This window comes from Cuculus canorus, chromosome 2, assembly GCF_017976375.1.
Source record: "Cuculus canorus isolate bCucCan1 chromosome 2, bCucCan1.pri, whole genome shotgun sequence".
In the NCBI taxonomy this organism is placed as follows: Eukaryota; Metazoa; Chordata; class Aves; order Cuculiformes; family Cuculidae; genus Cuculus; species Cuculus canorus.
Genome location: NC_071402.1, coordinates 75,393,701 through 75,409,918, shown reverse-complemented (window position 1 = coordinate 75,409,918; position 16,218 = coordinate 75,393,701). Strand labels below are relative to the sequence as shown.

Here is a 16,218-nt window from a genome sequence, read left to right as displayed (position 1 = left end):
ACTGATGTAAAAAGTCCTATCCCTACAATATAGCTGGCACTCTCCTATCACTAGCACACTGGGCAATATAGCCTCTTGCTTCTTCAAGTGCAGTGTGGAGGTATTTATATTCTGCAGTCTTGGGTGGGTGGGTTTTTTAATAATTTGTGACAATTCCCATCTGCTTAGCTAATTACATCCCTCTACCAATTACAGTGCTCTTCTTTTTGCAGCACGGGCCAAATTAGTGCAGCGTAAGCAACCAGTGGAATTGAAAATCTAACAGCTGCCTTACATCAGCTTCCTACGCAGAAGCATGTTTGCCACTGTGCAAGTGCTTTTTTGTAGTTTAGTCCGAGCACCAAGAGATAGCAATCCCATTTATAATAAGCAGCTCAGCTGAAGCTGCAGCTATAAATAGAGCTGCAAGAAACCGTTCACTAGAAATCTCAGCTGAGCTAGGCAAGAGCTCTGAAGTCAGATTGGAAATGTTTCTCTCCAGCTTTCCTTTTCCTATTCACATGTAGCTCATTTTGATTAACATTTAAGATGGCATTAATTGAAGTGTGCTATCTGGATGTGATTCAGATTGTCAATAATACTGCTGGATGCTTGTTACGGATTTTTCCTAAACCACTCATTTGAAATAATTTGAAACAATGGTTTTCAGTTCATTAACTCTCTTTAGAATTCTTTGAATCTTACAAAGGGTTTTTCTTCCTGCTCACCTTTTGCAGACTCTCCAGAAGCAGGATATGAATGCCCAGGCATTTTTGTTCCAGTTACATCCAGACTTAAATCATAGCCTGCTGCTGTGGTACTATTGTGTCTGTCCCTATTATAGAGTAGTGTTGGAGGTCAGTCTGTTTCTTTAGTAACTGAAATGTGAATGTGTAAACGAATATGAAAGGACAATGGAGCAATTTTAATCTATACAGTCAAAAGTAAGCAGTCAAATACAGGTGAGTTCAGAGACCAAGGTGTTAAAAGTTGCTTTGATTCCATGTCTTAAGGAGGAGAAGTTCAATTGCCTGCCTTTTTAGGGAATTGCAATATTCCTTTCAGGTTCCACTGCTAAGGTTCCCGAATTTTAATTATGTCAATATATACTTCAGTAGTCACAAAGGTATCTCAGGGGCAGGGTGACTGTTCTGAAATGTCCAACTGACTTATGGAGTAACTTTGCAAGAAAATTCCTAAAAGGAATTTATTAAGCAAATAGTAATGAGGGTTGGGGGTGGCAGGCATGGGGGGACATGAAGATGATGACAGGAGGACAGGGAAGGGACAGGCACAGGAGGACAGATGACATATAGCTGGACAGGTTATTTATATGCAGAAAAAAACCCACAGTAGCTGTTTTGCTACTGGAGGCTGACATACCTGTTTCAAACTCACATCACTCAGAGCTGAGGTGGCTAGCCTGCTGTCAAATTAAAGCTTCGCAATTCATCTTCTGTCCTTGCTGTTTGGCCTCCACATATATCAGATTGCCATGTGCTTCTGAACCTCAGCTGATCCTCAAAGGAGAGACAGCCAAGTACAGCATATGATGGCCCTTGAAAAAGAGGCTGAAAGAAAAATGGCTCAAAACCTCTGTCCACTTTCCACTACCATAGCTTTAGTCCAAGCCAGTCATTTCACACAAGTGCTTGTTTCTTTTAGACTCTAAGTCAGTGGTGGACTGCTTGTCTCAAATGGGAAGGTTTTTCAGAGGTTTTCTGAAGGACATGAAGACAGATGTACATCACCTGCAGAAGTCAGCACACCTCTTGCAGTCTTCAGGGTTTCTTTTTTGTTGTTCAGGAGTTACTTGAAAATTTTAAAATTTTCTTTGAGTATATCTTTTGTTTCAATAATTCAAATAATTCTCTGCACAATTACTATGACTGAGCCTTGATCTGCAGATTGTAAGCATTTCTTTGTTGGCTTGTGACTACAATTTCACCTTCTTGACTAGACAATTAGGCTTTTCAAGTAATTATAATAGTTTTAATTCTAATAATTTAAAAACAATAAAAATTATAACTGGTTGAGTGATATAATTTCAATCATTATTTGCATGCTGACTGGATATTCCAATTCACTGTCAGACAATTATTCTCTTCAATAACCCTCTTGGTAAGTAGAGTAACACGCAATTTTATACATGAGGTGGACATTACTTTATAACAATTGTTATTTGTAACACTGCTTTGGAATGCAAGCATGAAAATTTAAATCCCAGGAATGTCAATCTTTCAAAATACTTCACATGCATATTTTTGCTGTCAAAATTGAGATTTTCATGAAGCATCTCAATGGCCACTACAAATACATTTGAAAAACACTAAATAAAAGAATTTCCAATAATTCTTGGCAGAATTTTTGTTTTGAATAGTGGCAGCCTACAACATAATGTAGTTCATATCTTCATAGCTGCAAACAGGATGAAAATGTCCTTATCTTGCATTTTGACATATTAAAAACTACATTGACTGGAAAAAACCCTGCCCCAAAATGTGACATTTTTTAAAATTATTATGTTCACCTTTAGGGTGAACCACCTACAAGTGACTTATACTCTGCTTTTGACAAATACATACAAATTTGAAGTACTTCAACGAACAAAACCACTCTCTTAATTACATGTTTTATTTAAGGCACAGGTATCTCATTCTACATTTGTTTATTCTCCAGGGTCACTCCACTATTCTAGACAAGAAAGGAAAAATAAAACTCAAAAGCCCTAGTCTTAAAATTGTTTGGGTTCCACTTGTAAAAAAAGATGGAGAATCTGCTATCTGAAAATGAAAAATTAAAAGACCTTCACACAGAAATATAACCAAAAAGAAAAACCACATACCAAAGGACAAGGTAGCAATTGTTTTTAACAGTGAACCTGCTGCTATATAAAGCATCCTGACAACATAGCTAATTATTCATCCTGATGTGAGGTTCTGAAAAGAAAACAGGACAGACGTTCAATAGCTCTACCTTCAGATGCGCACAGTTGTGTATTTAGAAACAAACAGGTTGAACTCCTACCTGTGCCTCAGTGCAAAAAGGGAAAGCCTGTAGAAATTTTTCAAAATAGAGGAAAAATAAAGGAACTTAAGGAGAATGAAAAATGCTTTTCAGGCAGCATAAATAAGATGCTAATGTCTCTCTTTAGAAACAGCATCTAAATAGTGTTAATTTACAGGAAATTCTAACTACTTCTGTAGCACTTCATAAATTGGAGCAAAGTGTTGATTTTAAAAAAAAATCCAGCAGGCTCCTCAGGTGTTCCCATTTGGATTTCATTTTCACAGACCACAGTGAAGCACTCATATTGATCTTTTGGCTGCTGCCTCCAGGTGATACATTTGCATTGTACTTGTGGAAGTCATGCTCTTTGTGGTTCACTAGTAAGTTATGAACCATGGCACCAACACAGAAATCGCAGAACTTGAGCCTTACTGTGATGTAGACTGTATGGAATGTCGAATACTGATTTGTATGGTTTTCATAAAGCTTTTCAAGTTACACTCAGGTACATGAGCAGTGTCATATGCAGTAATTGAGGAAAATGAAATATCCACAGGAGAGGAAGAAAAAGAATATAAGAACTCTGGGTCAATCTAGACAGGGGAAAAATAAAATACTATAAACAGTAGATGTAAAATGTATTGGAAGATAAAAAGTGTTTATTGCATACAAATTGCTTGTCAGTATTAGAAAGATAATAATCATACTCGGCAACTGAAGGCCAGGGAGAGGACAGTATGAACCTTTCTTTTTCTGGGCATCGTACTGTGTATATAATCATATTTTGCCCATTTTCTTGTTATTTATCGGGATTTGGCTACAGGAATCTGAATGCAACTACAAAATGACTGAATGAAAATACCAATGAAACATGAGTGATGAGAACAAGGGCATTTCCAACATGCTCTTGGAGGGCACGCATATATCTTTATATTTTGTTGGACCAGTCAGTTCATGACCATTCAAATGTTTTAGCCTTTCACATGGCTTGCAGAAATATAATACTGTTTAACTTTTATCAAAATCAGAGAAAAAAGGCTATCAAGTTAGGTACCAGATTAGCTACTGATGCGCGAGAATACAAATGAAAAGCAAAATCCTGAATGTACAGGTTATACCTGAAAGCTGCACATAAGTATGACAATACAATATAACTAACTTTACATAAGGGCTTTTCATCCAAAGTATGAAATGATTGCTTTGACCCATGATAATACCAGAATGATTTTAAGGGGCCAGAGTATATTAAAAATCAAAGAGATTAAAAATTGTTTTATGTGTTCCTCGGACAAATTTATAGTAAATGGAGAGGAGGGATTTAGAAGTCTTAAGTGTAACTACAAATGATAGCTTCTTTTAGCCAATGACTGAGACACTGTTTCTGCTTGCCATGTGAGCTATTGGAAAGCCTTTCACTCCATTGCAAAATTATTTAATTTAATTAAATGATTAATTAAAAGGAAGAAATCTTATTAGACTAGGCACCTATCTTGAGAGTTACTGATCAAAAGTTTCCAGCTCTGGGTGAGAGGTCAAGCATGCAATTTTGGACATAAATAACTTGCATTTTGGTTTTAGACTAACTTAAAGGGATCAAAATTCAAATTGTCTTTCTGACTGCAGATGTAGGCATTTTGAAATATACCGCCATTCCAGTTTGCTAGTGGGCAGATCACTGCTGTGAGTAAACCACGTCACACTCAGTGAGACTGTGGTCTCATGCCATTTATTTATGACCCACAGTTTTGAGAATTCCTTCTGAAAGGACATTAATGCAATACAAATGTAAATATATGTTTCAGGAATAAGAAAACTGAATATTTTTACATTTCCATAACATGCTAGACCTACTCATGCATAAATTGACTTCTATATTCATATGATATCAGTCAGAAAAAAACTCTTGTACTTACATGCTCTTCTGTAAATAGGAGGATTTTACTAATTTTAATCTTCTTAGGATGTTATGACTAAAAGAATATGTAAATTTCAAGTACTAATTATAGCAAAGCAAAAATTAATCTTTTCTATCTATGCTTCAAAATTCAAAGAAGCATAGATAGTAATTACCTGCTTTTTCAGTCTTTCACTTGGCTAGTCTATGAAACTCCACAAGTGTGATACTTTTGGATTTTGCAAGATTTACATTAATTTCAAATATCCACCAAGTAGTATTTTTTGTATCTTCCGCTCATACTCATGTCCCGATAAATTAGAGTATTTTAAATATCCCATGAAATCTGGCATTATAAAGGTTAAGTGAAAGGCATGCAAAGGCAAAAGAGGTTGTCAATGTACAAAACATTTCGTCTCTTGTACAGCTTCTCCTAGTTATTGTTAGAGCATTGCAGGCCAGTTGCAAAGCAGCAACACTACTGCTGTCTCCAGCATCCCTCACTTTGCTTGTGTTTGTGGACTTGAGGTAGGTCTTCTGTATCACATAGGGAGTAAATGACTGCAAAGTGCCTAGGATGCCACCCAAGACTGAAGACAAGAGAGGTGATTCAATTTCTGAAAGGCAATAGCAAGCCTAGGAGATATTAATGACTCAAGCTATTGAAATAGCTGGCCATAACCTGCCTTCAACTTCTAACTGCTGAATAAAAAGCAGCAGCGGCAGCAACAGAGAACGTGCAGGTTTAAAGCGACAGAAGCCATGGAAGGAAGCAAAACCAAGAGACAGCAACAGTAAGACAAAGTACATATAAACTTTTAATGAATTAACCTTACAAAAGACAATAGCTTCAAAACATTTGACACGTTTGTACAAAACTATTCCAGCATTGTTAGTTCTCTCTTCAGAAAGAATGCCAGCAAGCCACCCAACGTGTCCCTGGCTATGAGATGCAACTGGTGATCACATCCAAATCATGTGTGGACAGAGTAAACTTATTTACAAATACTGTATATTTTAATAGCAGATTAGTGGATGCTATTGGGGAGCGACTGTATTTTCAAAAAAACACCATGCATCAGAAAATAGAATGCACCCCTAGCTTTATTGCCTTTTTTTTCACTGCATTTGTCACTAACATCTCTTTTTAGTCCTTTCAGGATGAGTTATCTCCTTTTAATTCCTGTTCCTTCTTTCCTTGTCTTTGAATAACAGTGCAAGTAGCAGTACAATCTTCCAGTCCTATAGCGTACATTGCAACTGTCCTTGAACATGGGAAATCAAGGTGCAAAACGATGGCTCATGGGACTATTCTGCAGCCATATTAAAATAAGTGCCACATACCAGAAAATAGCACGCATGTTACGGGCCAAAATGTAGTTTAAAAGTGCGTGATACTTTCCTGAAAATATGGTACTGATGAAACGTACAAGCATTCTTCAAGATGCCACATTCCCTTGTGAAAGGGATCTTGTCATTTCAGTATGTACAAAGTATGTCTTCAGTTCTCCTTTTCCTTTTACATTTATTATTCCTCTGCAAGTACTCATGTACCCCAGTGTTTGCAGGACATTGTTTGTCTCTTCTGTAACCTGCAACAATACAGTAATATAACCATTATTGACAATGGAGCAAAGCAGAATCTTCTTCCAGAGCATGAAGAATTTCTGAGAAATTATAAGGGGTTTGCTATAATGCTTATAAGGCCTTTAAGGGTCTCAAGTGAGGTTTGAGCAGCTGAGTTTTCAAAAAGTTTTTTGCTGAATGCTGATTCTAGTCATTTACGTCAAGTATCATATCAGGTATATAACCATTTCTCTATCTAGGATTCCAAACTGAGGGCTCATAGACACACACCGACACTAGGGACAACACTCTTCCTCATACTGCAGTTTTCTCAACTTCAGGAGCTGCTTTTCATTTCAGTAGACCCAAGCTTCCCCAACTTTTTGCAAATGCAAAGGCTGTGTGAATGAAGTGATAGTAAGACATTAGCTCATCTGTCAGATCTGCTGTTGCCATTTTCTCACATAACTGGCAGTGAACTAGACTTTAGGCAGTTCTGCCATTTTAGGTGAAAGTCCACTAGATCAGAAATTGTTCAACAGACTCAGACAGACTGTGTTTCTTTGTGAAGCAGACAACTATTTGTAGATATCATTGCTTTGATATCCCTTCTGTTTTCACTTTTGACCCACAGTTGGTAACTTTACCATTATTTCATTCTGAATAGTTTCAATCATAGATCTGGAGTGCTTTCAATCCCATGCTGGGAACCCAAAGTGCTAGGCAGCACGCTAGGCAGATACTTAAAATGTGATCCCTGACTATGGAATCACTGGAAAGTTAGTAAATTGAAGGCCTTTTCTATACAGGTCTATCTATAATCAATACAGATAATAATATACAAATATTATTAATCAGCATGATTCATTAAAGAGGAAGTTTTGTGACTGCTTTACGGATTTAACTTGATGTACAGCAATTGTGGTAATTTCCTTTATGTAGAAATAATTAACATCAGGAATGCCTTTCAGACATAAGGTAACTAGTATTTTATGAGTCTAGAAATTCGAAGAATAGAAATGTGTCTTCCCTCAAATCCTCTTTTAATCTAGGGCTGCATTTCCAAGCAACCCAGGACTTCCTCCGTGTATTTTTCTATGGGGTCAAGACAAAGTTGATTCTCCTCCCATCTTCCCTATAATCTTATTTCAATTCTTTATTTTCCTGCTGAAGGTGTAATTCTTTTGAAAGGTACGGATGGAACGGGTAGGTAATTAGTTTTCTGTAGGTATTCTTGGCTCCAAAACACAGATCTGTTTAGTGTACAAATATGTGATGTTTTTTTAAGCACCAGACTCATAGGTTCATGATAAATACTAGCAGAAACCAAGACTTACCTGTATTTTATCTAAGACTCCAGTGCTGTCCATCCTGCTGGCCACATTTACTGTATTGCCCCAGATATCATATTGTGGTTTTTGAGCTCCAATTACTCCAGCTATTACAGGTCCGTGGTTGATACCTGGAAAACATCAGATCTTAACACTGAAAAAGAAGATCCACAAAACATGAAACCCACAGTGCACCTAATGACACGTCAAGTTGGTGACTGTGGTATTTGGCTCATGCTGAATAGTCAGTGCAGCAACCAACAGTCTATTCACAACCATTTACAGCAGAAAGATGTTAGTTATAAAAATGCCAAGATTTAGTTCATCTAATTTTAGCTATACAGCTCCATCCCATACTGAGTAAATTTGATATTTTTAACCATTAGTATCCTAATAACCTTCTACAGCCTTTATTAGGTAGATAGCATGAGGAACACACTGTGGGAAAGCAGCAGCTTCTGGGAAAATGAATACACATAATTTCCTTTCATTTCTACTTGTAGTGAAAAAGGGTTCTCCTCTCTGCAATAGTTGATGGCCAAATCAAATTACTTTTACAGTATTCTTTGCTTCTTAAATGTAGAATAAGCTAATGCTGGAACCACCTGAACCACCACTGCTGTTGGTTTGAGTAATATCTTGGGGGCTGGAAGCCAGCTTCAAATACCTCCTACTTCAAGGATACTCCTACCCATATCTCTTAGGAATGTTTTGGCCACCCAAGCATTCTGGGATGTGCTGTACTATGTCATTCCCACTTGTGCGAGTCTCCTTCACGTGACACATGTGAATGCTTGTTGGGGCAAGGCTGGAAGAGTAATACTCTTGTATCTAAAGCGTCATTTAATTATTGCATGAAAAGGTAAATACTGTTCAGCAGGGCAGAGAGAGAATATCTCGCTCCAAAGTATTCTACAGTCTGGGCTCAAAGCATTCTCCAGGGAACAGGGATTCTCGTGCTTGACCAGCCTCAGCTACGAGCAGGAACCATATTAAGTTCACCTACAACACAGACAAATGTTCTAAGGATGAAGCATATGGAAAACAACGTGTCATCCTCTATTTTGTTCTGAAAAAAAGCAGTACCTGTGGAAAACTTGCTACAAAATCATGTATGATCTTGTCTAATAAATCAAGCACCTAAGCTAACAGAAGGGGAGGAATGCCTGAAATGTAATGTAGGTGCTTCCCTCCTTTGCCTGGCAACATCAGGGTAGGCTGTGTACTTCCTAAGGCACAACTAGCATTTCAGGCACTCACAGAAAACGAAGATGGAAAGCTGAGACCTGTAGTAAGTTGCAACAGTTCTGGGGTTAGATGCTGGCTGAGGAAGACTTTCACAAATGGCAGTTTGGATTTAAAACCTTATAGCAGGGATTGTGTTGGAGGGAGATGCTCAGATGTTTCAGTGGCCGCAATTGCTATGGATATTAGATGCTTTCATGGACAGGTGGTGGTGGGAAGCAGAGAAGTAAAAGGAAGATGGAAATTGAAGATCTCAGTTGTGTCTATATCGGATTAAGATGGCAAAAGTGTTAGTTTGGGGCCTGTGCCCCTTTATAGATTTAATCATTCCTAATTTCATGAAGCAAAGGAGTCTGACTTCTCCAGAGCCTATAGTAAACTCTTCAAAAATCACAAGTAAGTATATTTTTTTCCCCCATAGAAAGTTTGCTTCATGATCTTCACTTTAAGGCAGTCAGTATTGCTTTAATCAGTTTGTGGATTTAGCCCTGACACTCAACTGCTCTTTATCTTTACATTCCTGATATCAGTATGTTTGCAAATATGTGGCACGTGTCATCTGTCTATGGCAAGAAGAAAGCTTTTATTCTATAAAGAAATATGATATCTCTACATGTTTCTTTTAAACCTATCAATTTCTGTAACACTTTGAGAAGCAAGCATACTTCAGATTTGCTTTTCCATTTTTTAACTCTAGCAAGGAATACAAAACACACTGGCAAAGCAGCGCCCTCAGGAACACATGAATATTTCAAGTCAGAGTTTTGCCAGTGGATGGCACTGTGCAATAAACATGAGAGGAGACACAGAAAGGAAAAGCAAGCAGCACAACAAGAAAAAGACAAGACAGGAGAATAATTGTTGGAAATCAAATACCTCTGACATATTTACAGGATTTATGGGTTTCCAATATTTATTTACTGCTTTCATTTCACACTTCCCAAATTACATATTGCATTGTAAAACTGCTGTGTACTGCTATAAGGAAATAAACATTTTAGAACATATGGCTCTTGATCAACTCTGAATTCATTTATTTCATCATCTTTTCCACAGCTCACTGCAGCTGCCTGTTTCTTTTTTAAATACCATGATGCACAAGTAGAAGCAATTAGAAGCTGAAATATAAAAGATACCCCTTTCAAGCATAAACAACTAGTCATCTTTGCTCTTATTTGTCAATAATGACAGAATAACAAAGAAGAGAACTATCCTCCTTTGTCTAGCATTGGGAAGGAAAGAATGCTTTTTGTGTATGCTTGCTTGATTTTAGTATATCTAAAATATTCCAAACCCCAGTCTCACTGGCCCATTATAGTTCTTGTCCCTCAAAACCATTTATATGGCTTTGTAAAGTCCTGTCTAGAGTGTTCTTGTGTCCTTTGGTATTGATAAGATTAAAAAATGTATGTGGTTAACAACCTGTAGAATAATTATTATGAAGTGACCATAAAACAATTCAGAGCCACGGGAATGTGGTTTTCAACCACTCTTAGGAATACTGCTCTTTTCTGAGTCCTGCCTTAAAACATTCCTACAAGCAGCTATAGTTAATGGGCAATACCATGTAGACTGCCTCTAAAAAGGGTGAAGATAGTGCTGTTTACTTTCATGGCCCTTTTGGTCAGTCCTATGGACACCTTAATCAGCTGGTACTTCTCACAAAATTCTCCCCCTCTTCCATGATATTGCCATAAAAATCGCATGATACATACCCACTCGTAACTTGAAGTCATTGAATGAATGCTTGTTTATGACATCCAGTTTCGCCACTAAGGCAAAGGCAAACTCCACCATGGTTCCTATGTGCATATACTGTCGTTCAGGTTCCTGAATTTAAAGAGACAAGCAAACAGAATAAACCCATTTTCTTCAGCCTTAGTTGCTGTGAGAATACAACCAAAATATGCTGATCACTTCAAAGCACTTAAAATCTTAGTTATGTTCTGATGACAGCAGGAAGCAGTAAAAAAGTAATGAAGAAGATGGTGCCCTGCGCAGCATCAGTTAGGTCAAACAACGGCCAATAGACCAGGATGCATTTTGCTTACACAAGCAGGCACGCTAAAGATGATAGATCTAAACCTATGTCTAACCTAATGTTTTGATCGTCAAATAACTGATTAGGTGCTAATACCGCAGGCTCTCAATACTTGTTTGCCTAGGATTTGCTCATTAATTTTCTTTACATGTCTGCTTCAATTTTATGCCCTTTAATAATAAATAATGCTTGTGGACACCTTCACAGAGACTCCTCCCTCTCACTGTTGCACAGCTCAGCACTTTAGTTAATACTTAAGCTGCAGTGAAATTCAGAATTTTAAGAGCTCCTCCACTAACCTCATCTGGTAGGAAAGCAAGCATCTCTGAGAACATCTAATAGACCTGAAAATGAATAAAATACAAGAGAAAGAGAGGAAGAAGGCAACCTATGGCCCCCAGTTTCCTAGTTTAGAGAATATATCGCTTATAAAGTCTATAGACTTAATGTCTCCTCATATATCAACACTGTAGCCTGATTTCTAAGTATTGTTTTGAGTCCTCTCAGGCTGAGAAGAAAATCGATTTTCAGGCTCCCAAAGCCCAGGGTGAGATCCTGACAAAAAATGATTTCAAAAGAGATGGACTCGCTGATTTCTATCAGAAATTACTGAATCTTCCTCATTTCTTGATATAAAATGACAGAAGAGATGGAGAGATGACAGCTTTGGGAGATGATTCATAGAGTAGATGCATCAGCCTAGGTGGGACAGTATTGGTGCTTGCCAGAGCAGCTGTTCAGATGAATCAAGTCTTTTTCCTTTGGAGTTCACTCCTAACTAAGACAGATGGTTTCCTGTTCAGTTGATGTATTCAGTCCCCCTCCTTGGGCACTTAGTCTTCTTTGGGTGCTTGTTTTAAGCTGGGGGCTGTTCCCAGTAGTATGCCCAGCAGTCAATCATTGCAACACTAGGTACTGCAGTATCTGTGGATCTCTGGGTGTCTGGACTGAAGGCTGCTGACCTTTGGATTATTTCCTTTGAAAATGTGTACTAAATCACAAAAGAAACACTAAAACTTGGATGACTCAATTCACAGCTTGCAGAAATAAATTAGACGATAGATTTCTTCCTGTGCATGCACTAGTTTCAGTTGTTATTGAGAGATCCTCTGTCTTCTCATCTCCAGTCTACAGTTCTGCATTTCCTTCATCCTCTTCACCTCCCTGTATTAAGTATCCGAGCTAATTTAAAATAATTCTTTTTTTTTTTTTTCCCTCTCAAGATACTTAAGGTCTACAGTTCATGTGTTAATTGCTTCTGTCTAAAAGAAATATGAGTTTGGCAAGAACACATTAATCCTTACCAGAGAATGTGTTGGTTTATAATTGTGCTCTGTCTGTTGCTAACCTGTAGTACTCTAAAGATCATGGCAAAAGCAAAGGTTTTTGCTTCAAAGTTATGAATTGCTTCTCTGAACTTCATTTCTACTGACTGCAGTTCCCAGTCCTACCCTCTACAGATAACCTGAAACAAAGGAACATGTTTCCAGTGCTAAGTCTGAGTGTTGCATAGGTGTATGGTTAATACAGCTACTCAGCCCTTCCAGCTTGCAATGGAAAATACTCATTCTTGAGGTCTTTTGTATACTTCATAAATCTAGTTCTGCTGCAGCAGCAGCAATAAAATGCTGTATTGTGTTTAGAGTAGGAGGCTTGTTTCAGACTTAGCAAATACAGAGATGGCATTTTCAAGCCACAATGTGAAGAACAATAATTCACAGAGACTACGAAACAAAAGTATACGCTTGTCCAGTACAATACAATCTATGTTAATAAGAAAAAAAATAGGACACAATGTTATACATACAGTTTAATGAACAGAAATTTAGCTTTCATTTTAACATGTTTTTTTTATTAAGCAGAAACCTTTTCCTGTACCTGACACTGTTCTTGGTTGGATGTAGCACTCAGTCCTGTTGCTGCCATGTAAGTGCTTCCAATGGTCTTTATTTTTTCAACTCCACTGAACTTTGGCTTTGACAATAACTGTAAAACAAGGATGGTTATTTGTTATTCAGGTCAGCAGTCCTGTTACTCTAACAGCATTCAGAGCATCAATTCTTAGAATAGTCTCTTAATATACATCAAGTAGCTTCACATATGCAGAGTGAAGGACTTCAGGATGGATAAAACAATGGTTACAGATGGTCTCCAAAGAAAGGGAATTTCTGTATGCTAAAATACTTTTTTATTATAAAGGGACTGTGAATATAGTTATCTATAGAAATGAGAAAATTCCGCCTTATTGTAAATACAGCTCTTAAACATCAGTGGACTTTGATATTGGAACTGAGTCTCCATAAGAGCAAACAGTCAAGCTTAAAGCAGCTTTCTGAAAGTATGCATCTATGCCAATGAGATTAAAATCTAAGGGGTTTAGTTAATATCCTAGGTTGATTTGAACATTCCAATGTTCTCCAAATGGATTTGCTGCTAAAATACCCTCTATAGCTGCAGACCCACAAATCTAGACTGTGTTCTCCAAGTCATGATATGATTTTAATGCCTTTTTCTGATATATTCGGTACTAATAACTTTCTTTAAGACAAATATTGTTCTCAGTCAGACCTTTACAGCTTTTCCCAGTTAATCTGTAGGCAAACTCTGTACCTGCTTGTAACTTCAGAGAGTGGAATATTAAAACTTAACACAATACTTTGAGTTGCTCATGTATCAGCTAATAAATGCTCTATATAAAGACACCAATACAGATCAAATATAACATGAAGCTGTACTTTAGGGGAAATAGATTTATGTACCTGACTTCAGGCACTAGTATTTAGAAACTAGTTAATATATGGCATGTATTAAGACTACCTCTTGAACTGCAGTTAAGACTACCTATTGAACTTGAAATTTCTCCATCAGATATACATGTAGGATTCTCATTATAGCTAATCAAAAGCAATTGAGCATGATATCAGAGAGCTGATTTACCCCAAATAAATTTATTCTTTCTTTAATACTCCCTGTAAGTAATTTCCATGTGACACAAATTTCTTTTCTGACAACTCTTCAACTCTCCCTCTCAAGTATGTTTGCTTACTGATGCATATTCTGGGTTATTAAGATTGAAACCATACATTGATTGTTGTTAGAAGTACATACATCATCAAAGTCAGCAATGATTTCATTTAGCAGCCTGAGACACTCCAAGCCTTCCTTATTTACATCAGATTCTGTATAAAATTCCTTGAAATCCGGAACAGAGGCAAACATGACACACACGCAGTCATATGACTGATGATATAGATCCTGTCCAAAAGAAAACAGAACAGAGAAAAGAAATTATCTGTCATATCCAGTTCTAAATAAACATTTCCTTATTAATATGCAGTGTCCTGATTCTGACAAGGGAGGAGCTGCAGTGGCTGGAAGACCTTAGATGGTGTTTGGGTATATTTTGCAACTCTTAATTTTAAATCGTGTATAGCCTGTTTGTTAAAGAGACTTAACATATACAGGTGAAAATATTTTAGTGATTTAAAGCTACATTTTTTTCTTCCTGAGTATGAACTCCATGAACATAAAATGTTCATTAATTTATTAGATAAGACCCATTTCTGAGGCTTCTCATGTACTGAATTTCATCTGGCTTGCACAGCTAGAACTATATTTTGCAGAATAATCTCTAAATCATTATTAGCTTCTTGTATTATTGTTCTAACTAGAAAACTGAACAAAATCACAAATTCAATGTACTACAAATGCATAATGCAACACAATCCTGACAGTTCCTAATCAAAAACGACAAGATGCCTAATAGGACAAAATAATTGCAATTTTTTTTCCCCTAACAAGGACCTGAGGCAAAGGGAAATAAGTCACCTGAACCAAAACTTATTAATGACAGACTCTCCTCTGCCTTCTGTGACTACTGAAATGGGAGTACCTCTGCTCCACAGGAAGATTCTGGTGCTAAAAAAGACCACACACAAGCTGCAGCCCTTCCCCCACCCCCACTTCAGTTTCCTCCCTACTGTCCTTAAACATCAGAATATCTCTTCTCTCAGGATAAATTCACATAATGGAAAAAAGGAAAGAAGGAATAACTATTAAACTAATACTTAAAAAGTAATATCTATACACAAAGCAATAAAAGATGCTGTAAGCTACTATAAAGTCAAATTCTGTTTGAGTTATTATGTAAGTGAAAGAAGGATTTCAATGCTCGTGTGAATAAGGTGAACAGAATTTATTCTCAGATTTCAAGAATCATTACAAATTATTTCCCTTTTACTTATCAAACCTTTTTTTTTTTTAATTTAACTCACCTTATGTTTCTTTTTGAAAGAATGTGGCAGATTTCTACACAGATCATAGAATTATAGAATGGTTTGAGCCAGAAGGGACCTTAAAGATTGTCTTATTCTAAACTCCCTGCCATGGGCAGGGACACCTCCCATTAAACCAGGCTGCCCAAGGCCCCATCCAGCCTGGCCTTGAACACTTCCAGGGAGGGGGCATCCACAGCTTTCCTGGGCAACCTCACCACCCTCATTGTGAACAATATTCTCATTACGTCTATTCTAAATCTGCCCCTCTCCAATTTATAGCCATTCCCCCTCATCCTATCACTACAACCCTTCATAAAAAGCGCCCCACTCCACAGATTTCTTGTAGCCCCTTCAGGTACTGGAAGGTCGCTATAAGGTCTCCTCGCAACCTTGTCTCTCAGCCTGTTGTAAGGGAGGTGCTCCAGCCAGATGTTTACAGACATACTGAATCTTGGTGAAGTATAACTGAAAAATAGAAGAACTATAGGAAAACAGCTGACTGCCTCATCCCAACATAGATGTGAGAGCAAACATGAGAATAATAGTGGACAAGGAGGAACATGGGCGGCTGGAGGAGGCAGATGATGTGTTACTAGGATTTTTCAGCCCCTTTATTTTCTAAGGAATGCATTACTACAGTATCACTGAAGCTCCACCATGCCACTGGGGATGGATATATTCAGTTCACCATTCTTATTTACAATCTTATGCTGAGCCACTTGAAGTTGCCCATCTCCACCTTACTTCCAGCTCACAGCCATATATACAACATCAGTATCACTTTAAAGGGACATGATTGTGCAAATGAAAAGCAACTAAACAAAATATCTAAGCCAATGACTTCACTGTCAGATCACTTCTAAACTTCAAAGGAGT

At 37.5% G+C, this 16,218-nt stretch overlaps 1 protein-coding gene across 1 annotated transcript in view; it reads right to left on the bottom strand.

Moving 5' to 3' along the window:
* ADCY2 (adenylate cyclase 2) overlaps positions 1 to 16,218 on the bottom strand; it is a 230,750-nt gene that overhangs the window by 6,670 nt on the left and 207,862 nt on the right. Inside the window, exons 21-25 of the mRNA XM_054060772.1 lie at positions 14,174 to 14,320; positions 12,944 to 13,051; positions 10,740 to 10,854; positions 7,786 to 7,910; positions 1,363 to 6,474 (exon numbers count right to left, since the gene is read on the bottom strand). Coding sequence (XP_053916747.1) covers positions 6,322 to 6,474; positions 7,786 to 7,910; positions 10,740 to 10,854; positions 12,944 to 13,051; positions 14,174 to 14,320 — 648 coding nt within the window. The 3' untranslated portion in view covers positions 1,363 to 6,321. The remainder of the gene's footprint in view (positions 1 to 1,362; positions 6,475 to 7,785; positions 7,911 to 10,739; positions 10,855 to 12,943; positions 13,052 to 14,173; positions 14,321 to 16,218) is intronic.